Source organism: Pristiophorus japonicus, chromosome 9 (genome assembly GCF_044704955.1).
Source record: "Pristiophorus japonicus isolate sPriJap1 chromosome 9, sPriJap1.hap1, whole genome shotgun sequence".
NCBI classification, from domain to species: domain Eukaryota; kingdom Metazoa; phylum Chordata; class Chondrichthyes; family Pristiophoridae; genus Pristiophorus; species Pristiophorus japonicus.
Genome location: NC_091985.1, coordinates 74,394,778 through 74,404,612, shown reverse-complemented (window position 1 = coordinate 74,404,612; position 9,835 = coordinate 74,394,778). Strand labels below are relative to the sequence as shown.

General features: G+C 50.8%; 1 protein-coding gene across 1 annotated transcript in view; it reads right to left on the bottom strand.

The window, feature by feature from the left end:
- Positions 1 to 9,835, bottom strand: part of LOC139272634 (spermatogenesis-associated protein 7 homolog) — a 296,319-nt gene that overhangs the window by 197,694 nt on the left and 88,790 nt on the right. Inside the window, exon 3 of the mRNA XM_070888711.1 lies at positions 2,142 to 2,234. Within this exon, the coding sequence (XP_070744812.1) occupies positions 2,142 to 2,234 (93 nt within the window). The remainder of the gene's footprint in view (positions 1 to 2,141; positions 2,235 to 9,835) is intronic.

Below are 9,835 nucleotides of genomic sequence, written 5' to 3'. Positions count from 1 at the left end.
GGCAGCTGATCGACTGCCTGTTATACACCCTGTCAATGGAAAAGAAAATTGGGCAAGTGTATAATAGGCGGCTAAACTGCTACCACCTGTTTTCTTCCACTGGTAAAAGTTAAAATCAGTCCTATTCGCTCTAAGTTTCATTGTACAAGTACTTAAATTCTGCTTGTTGAGTTACAGAACTGTTTTCTGATATATTAGCCGTTAGCTCTAACAATTATTTTTTTAAATTGTTCCGTATATCTTCAGCAATTATTTAAACCGCATAGCCCCAAGAATAATCAATATTTGTATATTAACAAAATTAAAAATGCATGATTTGCCCATGCCATATATTTATATCCGATGTTAGCCTAAGATGTAAAGCCTATTTATAAGGGATCAAGGGGTATGGAGAGAAAGCAGGAAAGGGTTACTGAGGGGATGATCAGCCATGATCTTATTCAATGGTGGTGCAAGCTCGAAAGGTCAAATGGCCGACTCCTGCACCTATTTTCTATGTTTCTATGGGCCCAAGTTTCCACATGATTCACGCCTGATTTTTAGGAGCAACTGGTGGAGAACGGACTATTTTAGAAATCGCAATTCTCCACATTTCTTTTTCTGCAGTTCTAGTCAGGTAGAACAGTTCTAGTTTAGAACAGAATTTTTTTCTTCAAAAGGGGGCGTGTCCGGCCACTGACGCCTGATTTGAAAGTTTCCACAGTGAAAACGTACTCAAAACTAAAGTATAATGGCGCCAGTGAAGATTTTTGTAGAACTGAAAAAACCTGTTCTACACATTAAAAAATCAGGCGCAGGTTACAAATTAGGCGCCCAGAACGAGGTGGGGGGGAAGGGAACTCATTAAATTTGACAATAAATCCTTATTTATACTTCGACAAATATTATACAAATAAATCCAACCTGAATAAACATTTATAAGCCAAGAAAAGATTGAATAAACCATCTTCCTACCTGTGTGAAAGTGCTTCAGCCAGGGAGAATTCTGCAGCGTTCGTGCCGCTGAGCGGGAGGGGGAGAGAGAGAGAGAGAGAGAGAGGGAGGGAGAGAGAGAGAGAGAGGGAGGGAGAGCGGGGAGAGAGAGAGGGAGGGAGAGCGGGGAGAGAGAGAGGGAGGGAGAGCGGGGAGAGAGAGAGGGAGGGGGGGAGAGGGAGGGAGAGGGGGGAAGAGGGAGGGAGAGGGGGGGAGAGGGAGGGAGAGGGGGGGGAAGAGGGAGGGAGAGGGGGGGGAAGAGGGAGGGAGGGTGGGGGAGGGAGGGGGAGGACAGGAGCGGGTGTCAGGTCGGGGGGGTGGGGGAGCGAGTGTCAGGTCGGGGGGGGGGAGCAGGTGTCAGGTCGGGGGGGGGAAGCGGGTGTCGGGTCGGGGGGGAAGCGGGTGTCAGGTCGGGTGGGGGGGTGGGGGAGAGCGGGTGTCAGTTGTCGGGGCGGGGAGTGGGTCTCGGGTCGGGTCGGGGGGCGGGGGGGGGAGCGGGCCTCGGGTCGGAGCGGGGAGGGGAGCGGGTGTCGGGTGTCGGTTGTCGGGGCGGGGGGAGCGGGTCTCGGGTCGGGTCTGGTCGGCGGGGGGGGGGAGCGGGTGTCGGGTCGGAGCGGGGAGGGGAGCGGGTGTCGGGTGTCGGTTGTCGGGGTGGGGGGGAGCGGGTCTCGGGTCGGGTCTGGTCGGTGGGGGGGGGGAGCGAGTGTCGGGTCGGATCTGGTCGGCGCGGGGGGGAAGCGAGTGTCGGGTCTGGTCGGGCGGGGAGCAGGAGCTGGCCATGGGAGGAGCCTCATTCACGCAGCCCCAGTGAGGCCATTGGGCCAGGACTAGGGGCTGCGTGCTTCGGGCCCCTCCCACACAGTTCGGCGCCTGGAGCTACTGCACTTGCGTGCCGACTGTAGCGCGCATGTGCAGAGGTCCCGGCACTGTTTTCAGCGCAGGGACCTGACTCCGCCCCCCCCACAGCTCGTGCCGGCTGCGCTGAGTGCCACAGGACCTGTAAGTCGGTGGAGAATACCGAGGATTTTTTTAGGCGCCATTTTAGGCGCGAAAAACGGGCGCCCAGCTCGGAGGGGCGCCCGTTTTTTTTCTTGTGGAAACTTGGGCCCTATGTTTCTATAACCACAAGTGACAAACAAACATAGATATCTGTGTTTTATGTATGTTACCTTTGGCTGAAAGTAGATTGTTGTAGTGCATAGCCATGTGATCTTGGATGATAAACTGCGTGGATAGCTTGCAGGACGATCCCAAACAAAATGCTGTAAAAAACAAAACTATATATGTTGATCATGTAGATCACTGTCCTTCACCCGCAGGATTATCAACCTATTGATTGAAAGTGACCTGATAAATATTGCTTGTAATTCTATTTCACACAAGTTAAAGCAGAAAATGTGTTTTATTTTTACCTTTCAGTACAGAAAAGTTTATGATACCACAACTAATGACATGGTCACTGTATCAGTGAAATAAAACCTCACTTTTCACTGGCATGACACCATCAGATCTAACAAAAAAGCTAACTTCACATATAGTTAAAGTAAAGAATTTTATACCTTATTTTATACCAATTTAACCTATATGGGTGCAAGCTGATTTGATTGGAACTTTAAAATATGTCATCAAAATGCTGAAGAAAATGGGTGCAAAATTCAGATCCGTAACACCCGTTTTCTGGGTGCCACGAGTGGCTTTAGAGGTCCAAAATGGTGTCCGTGGCGCGTACACACATTTGTGGGGTGAATCGCGCAGACACCATATTGGTGAGGTTGTTAGCGCGTGCGCAGTGAACGCCCGATGGAAGTATGCAAAGTAGGCAGATCATGACGTCATCAATGTAATGCTGATTGGACGCCAGCACTGCCATTTTGAAGCTCAATACTCCAGGCAACGTCCTCTCTTAAGCTCGCACAGCTGAACATGCGTTCAGGAGCTGAGGAACCCTACCAGCGCCATTTAAAGGGATCATCAACTACTTCCAGATTAGTTGCTGGTTGATTGCTTCTGGCTGTTAGTATGGGCTCAAGTTTCGGACTCCCGCTAGAACGGCGCACATCGGAGAGGCCCGCCTAATTTGTAGAACAAAAATTGCGCCGAATACTTACCTCGCCATTCTCTGATAGCTGTAGGCCCATTTCTAGCTCGGCGCTGCGCAGCAGGAGCTGCTGGGGGCGGAGCTACAGCCCTGCGCCAAAAACAGTGCCGGCAGCTGTGCGCATGCGCAGTAGCTCCTGGCCCTTCCAGTGCGTCCTGTCTCCGGGGTGATGATCCTATCCCTGGCCGAAGGAACGTCGCCCCTACCCCTCCGAGTGGCCTAACACCACTTACCTCGTCGTTGGTGGGGCCCGCCCGCCTGGCCTCTCGCTAGGGGCGGGTCCTGCCTGAAGAGTGGGTGGCGGCGGCAGCCCGCATCTGCTGCGTGTGGGCCCCACCCGAAATCCTCGGCGGGGCCTGGCTTCGTCGGCGACGGCGGGACCCGCCCGCCCGGCCTCTCGCTGGGACCGGGCCCCGCCCGAAGAGTTGTCGCCGTTGTCGGCTGGTGTCTGCTGCGAAATCCTCGGCGGGGCCCGTTCAGCTTCTATTCTCCCCCCCGCCCCATTCATCTTCCTCCCCCCGTTCATCTTCTCCCCCTCCCCCCCCCGTTCAGTTTCTATTCTCCCCCCCACCCCGTTCATCTTCCTCCCCCCCGTTCATTTTCTCCCCCTCCCCCCCCGTTCATCTTTCCCCCTCCCCCTCTTCTCTTCTCCCCCTTCTCCCCTTCTCCCCCTCTCCCCTTCTCCCCCCCGCTCTTCACTTCCCCCCTCTCTCTTCTCCCCATTGTTGCAGTAGGTGAGTAGAAATAATTTTTTATTTATTGAGTGTTTTTTACATTATTTTTTACATTTTTAATTTTTTTGATTGATTTATTGGTTGATTTATTGATTTATTTATCATTTATTATTGATGATGGCTCTTTATTTGTAAAAGTGAAGTGTTTAATGTTTGTAAACCCCCCTTCCCCGCCCCTGCCCATCTCTTGTTCCATACGCCCTGATTTCTAAGTGTAGGTAAGGTTTTTCTGAGCGTACAAAAATCTACACTTACTCCATTCTAAGTTAGTTTGGAGTAAGTTTTCGCTGCCTAAATTTGCAAAACAGGCGTAAGTGGCTGGACACGCCCCCTTTTGAAAAAAAAATCTGTTCTAAAATGAAACTATTCTAATTCACTAGAACTGGAGCAAACTAAATGCCGAGAATTGCAATTTCTAAGATGCTCCATTTTAAATCAGTTGATCCAAAATAATAGGAGCAACTCAGGCCGAAACTTGAGCCCTATGTGTCTACAAGTGTTTGGTGCTTCTTATAGTTGTTTAAAGTTGCTAAAGTCTACAGGGAGTGGTGTGGCAGGTGCTGAACGACTTTTTCCTGGATTCAAGGCTTCTGCTGCCACTTGCTGCCAAACATGGGTGCACTAGTAGGAATTCCCCTTGGAATACAGCATGACTTGGAGAATGAGCAGAGGGCACGCTGCTAGAAGAGGGAGGAGGTGGAAAAAGGGCTCTCAGCAGAAGGCCCTAACTGCCCAGGGTGTTCAGGGAGCAATTCTCCTATCTGAACGTCAGCGAGGAACAATGTGTGAGATTTCTGCGCTTCACGAAGGATGTCTGCACTGAAATCTGCCGCCTGCTGCAGTCACAACTGCAGCCTCAGAGCAGGGCAAGGACCGCATCGGCAGTGGCTGTGAAGATGACCATGGTGATGAACTTTTATGCGTCTGGCTCCTTCCAGGCTGGAGCTGGACATATTTGCAACATTTCCAGTTTGCCGTACTCTGTTGCGTAAGGGAGGTCACCAAGGCTCTCTATTCAAAGAGAGCTGACAACATTTCATTCTTTCTTGCCAGAGAGCAGCAGGTGGAACGAGGCTTTGCAAGGATTGCAGGCCTCCCCATGGTGCAAGGTGTCCTTAACTGCATGCACATCACTTTGCGGGCACCGCATGTCAACTCTGTCATGTACAGGAACGGAAAGTAATTCCATTCTCTCAACATCCATCGGCAGCAAAATCATACAGGTCAATGCCTGGCATCTTGGCAGCAGTCATGATGCCTTCATTCTGCGACAGTCTGCTGTGCTATCTGCATTTGAGTTACCACGGCAAACCAAAGGGTGGTTACTGAGCGACGAGGGCTAATCGCTGATGACATGGCTGATGTGCAACCCACGCACAAGTGGCCAACATGTATACAATGAAAGCCATGCTGCCAGATGAAATGTGACACAGCAGACCATTGGCGTACTGAAATAACGCTTCTGCTACCTGAACTGTCATGTATTCAAATGTCATTGTAACCCACGTATAAGCTGACCTAAGTTGTACAGCTTGAGAACACTGACCACAGAGGGAGAACTTGTGGGAGACACTCCTAATCTGGACTTTCCGGTATAAAAGGGGAAGCTCCACCCACTGTCTGCCTCTTGAGGTCTTGGTAATAAAGGTAACTGGTCACAGAGTGATCTTTTCTCAAGTATGGGCTTCGTGTGCATTTATACTGTATAGTAAGGACATATTATTGACACCGAGAAACTGGGATTTAAACCATGCGAGCATGGCCACTAGCAGCACAGAAGAGAGGTACTGTGTTGGTGATGATTGGGACGACTTTATTGAGAGACGACAGTAAAGTTTTGTCACTAAGGAATATTTGGGACAGGATTCGGCCGACAAACGCAGGGCTCATCTCCTGACGGTTTGTGGATCCAGAACGTACTCCCTGATGAAGGACCTTCTAGCGCCAGAGAAGCCGGCGGACAAGACGTTCAAAGAGCTCAGTAAGTTGATCGGGGAACACCTTAAACCGGTGAGCAGCATGCATATGGCGAGACACCGGTTTTACATGCACCGGCGGCGAGAAGGGCAAAGTGGCAGATCTCAGGCGACTGGCGAGCCTATGTAAGTTCCCAGATGCATGCAGAGTGGAAATGCTGCGGGACTTTTTTTTATTGAGGACATCGGGCACGCTGGGGTTTTCAGGAAACTGATTGAGACCAAAGACTTGACCTTGGAAGCGGTGGCTATGATAGCCCAGGCAATTATCTTAGGGGAGGAAGAGACCAGAATGATTTATGGCAAAAATCTTGGCTCAAATGCGGCAAACAACCAGGGAGTCAACATTGTTAATGCGGCACACAGTTCTCTAGGCAGACAAGGGCAATCGGACATGTCCCAGCATGCAGTTGAACCCAAAGGGGGAATTCAACAGAGACAATGGCTAGCTGAACGGCGATTCATGCCATTGCAATGGATGATGCGGCCAGTAATGGGGCCATCAACACCTGTTAATGGTGCACTTAAGGACAGTTACAGAGACAGTCAGAGACGATCGACTGGTAATGGACCTTTTGTTTGCAACAACAGGGCCTCCAGCTCATGCTGGAGGTGTGGAAGCAAACACCCAGCCAGAGCTTGCAGGTATCAGCAATATACCTGCAGAAACTGCAACGTCAGTGGTCATTTGGCGCGTATGTGCAGGAAGCCTGCAGCCAGGTTGATGTACGAGGAGGACGGGCCCGATGTAAGCCCTACGAGGCCAAATGAATACTGGGGGAAATCGCTGGCAGCTGAAGTTCAGCGAGTTCATGTGCAGCACATATACAGTTCATATACCAGGACGCCACCGATAATGATGAAAGTGCTCCTCAATGGCATCCCAGTATTAATGGAGCTAGACACAGGGGCCAGCCAGTCCCTGATGAGTATCAAACAGTTCGAAAGGTTGTGGGTGTCCAAGGCCAGAAGGCCAAAATGATTGCCGATTGACGCACAGCTACGGACATATACAAAGGAGATCATTCCGGTGCTAGGCAGCACCATGGTAGTCGTGACCCACACAGATTCGGAGAACAGGTTGCCACTCTGAATTGTCCCGGGGGATGGTCCCGTACTATTGGGGAGGAGTTGGCTTGCTGTCATGAACTGGAAATGGGGGCGATGTCAATGCAATTTCTTCTGTGGAGCGAGTATCATGCTCACAGGTCCTGGACAAATTGGACTCATTATTTCAAACGGCATCGGCACTTTCATGGGGGCCAAGGTAGTGATTCACATAAACCCAGATGCCAGGCCAGTACACCACAAGGCCAGAGCGGTGCCGTACGTGATCTGGGAAATGATAGAATGCGAATTGGACTGCCTGCTGAGGGAAGGCATCATCTCGCCAGTCGAATTCAGTGACTGGGTGAGTCCGATCGTGCCAGTGCTCAAGGTGGATGAGTCGGTTAGGATATGTGGCGATTACAAGGCCACCATCAATCGGGTGTCACTCCAAGATCAGTACCCGCTACCGAGAGCGGAGGGCCTCTTTGCGACGCTATACGGTGGCAAACTTTTTTCAAAATTGGAACTGACCTCAGCTTACATGACCCAGGAGCTGGCGAGTGAGTCGAAGAAGCTGACCACCATCATGGCACACAGGAGGTTGTGTGAGTATAACAGATGTCCGTTCGGGATTCGTTCGGCCGCCGCGATCTTTCAACGAAATATGGAAAGCCTCCTCAAGTCGATGCCAAGGACGATGGTTTTTCAAGACGACATCCTCATCACGGGGTGCGATACTGAAGAACACCTCCACAACTGGACCGGGTAGGGCTGCGACTGAAAAAGACGAATTGCGTCTTCTTAGCTCTAGAGGCAGAATTCCTGGGAAGGAGGGTAGCAGCAGACGGGATCAAAACGGAAGCGATCCAGAGAGCATCCAGACTCCGTAACATGACAGAGCTGCGTTCGTTCCTGGGGCTCCTGAACTATTTTGGTTACTTTCTTCCCAAATTGAGCACGCTGTTAGAGCCGCTACACGTGCTCCTACGCAAAGGTCGCAATTGGGTCTGGGGGGACAGCCAGGAAAGGGCTGTTGATAGAGCACGCAATTTGTTCTGCTCCAACAAACTGTTAACGTTATATGACCCGGGTAAGAAACTTGTTTTAACGTGCGATGCGTCGTCCTATGGGGTCGGGTATGTGTTGCAGCATATGAATGGCCAGTTACAGCCGGTAGCTTATGCTTCCAGAAGTCTGTCCCAGGCAGATAGGGGCTATGGGATGGTAGAAAAGGAAGCGCTAGCATGTGTATATGCAGTAAAAAAAATGCACCACTGTTTGGCAGGAAATTTGAGCTGGAGATAGATCACAAACCCCTAACATCCCTTTTGGCCGACAACAAGGCCATAAATGCGAATGCATCGGCCCGCATACAGAGATGGGCACTTACGTTAGCCGCTTATGACTACACAATTCGGCACAGACCGGGCACTGAAAACTGTGCCGATTCACTCAGCAGGCTACCACTAGCCACCACTGAGGGGGCAGCTGAGCATGATGCTGAGATGGTCATGGCTGTTGAAGCTTTTGAAAGCGAAGGCTCACCTGTGACAGCCTGTCAGATTAAAGTCTGGACAAATAAAGACCCGCTACTGTCTTTAGTTAAGAAATGTGTCCTGAATGGGGACTGGGCAGCCCCGAGGAGTTTAAACCGTTTCATCGGCGCAAAGATGAATTCTCGATTCAGGCCGATTGCCTACTGTGGGGAAACCGAGTAGTCATGCCCCAGAAGGGCAGAGAGGTGTTTATCAGAGAACTTCACAATGAGCACCCGAGCATTGTCATGATGAAGGCAATTGCCAGGTCACACGTTTGGTGGCCAGGGATAAATGCAGACCTGGAACTTTGTGTTCGCAGGTGCAACACGTGTGCTCAGCTGGGCAACGCACCCAGGGAAGCCCCCCTTAGCCCCTGGTCCTGGCCCGCCAAGCCATGGTCACGCATCCATGTGGACTACGCAGGTCCTTTCATGGGAAACAAAAGGTCCATTACCAGTCGATCGTCTCCGACTGTCTCTGTAACTGTCCTTAAGCGCACCATTAACAGGTGTTGATGGCCCCATTACTGGCCGCATTGTCCATTACGATGGCATGAATCGCTGTTCAGCTAGCCATTTTCTCTGTTGAACTTCCCCTTTGGGTTCGACTACATGCTGGGGTATGTCCGATTGCCCTTGTCTGTCTAGAGAACTGTGTGCCGCGTTAACAATATTGACTCCCTGGTCATTTGCCGCATTTAAGCCAAGATTTTTGTCATACATCATTTTGGTCTCTTCCTCCCCTGAGATAAATGTCTGGGCTATCAGAGCCAATGCTGCCAAGGTCAAGTCTTTGGTCTCAATCAGTTTCCTGAAAACCCCAGCGTGCCCGATGCCCTCAATAAAAAAGTCTTGCAGCATCTCCGCTCTGCATGCATCTGTGAACTTACATAGGTTCGCCAGTCGCCGGAGATCTGCCACGAATTCAGGAACGCTTTTCCCTTCTCACCGCCGGTGCGTGTAAAACCGGTGTCTCATGATGTGCATGCTGCTCACCGGTTTAAGGTGTTCGCCGATCAACTTACTGAGCTCTTTGAACGTCTTGTCCGCCGGCTTCTCTGCCGCTAGAAGGTCCTTCATCAGGGAGTACGTTCTGGATCCACAAACCGTCAGGAGATGAGCCCTGCGTTTGTCAGCAGAATCCTGTCCCAACCATTCCTTAGTGACAAAACGTTGCTGTCGTCTCTCAATGAAGTCGTCCCAATCATCACCAACACAGTACCTCTCTTCTGTGCTGCTAGTGGCCATGCTCGCGTGGTTTAAATCCCAGCTTCTCGTCGCCAATGATATGTCCTTACTATACAGTATAAATGCACACGAAGCCCATATTTGAGAGAAGGTCACCCTGTGACCTGTTACCTTTATTACCAAAGCTCTCAAGTCCTGAAGGTGGGTGGAGCTTCCCCTTTTATACTGGAAAGTCCAGATTAGGAGTGTCTCCCACAAGTTCACCCCCTTCTGGTCAATG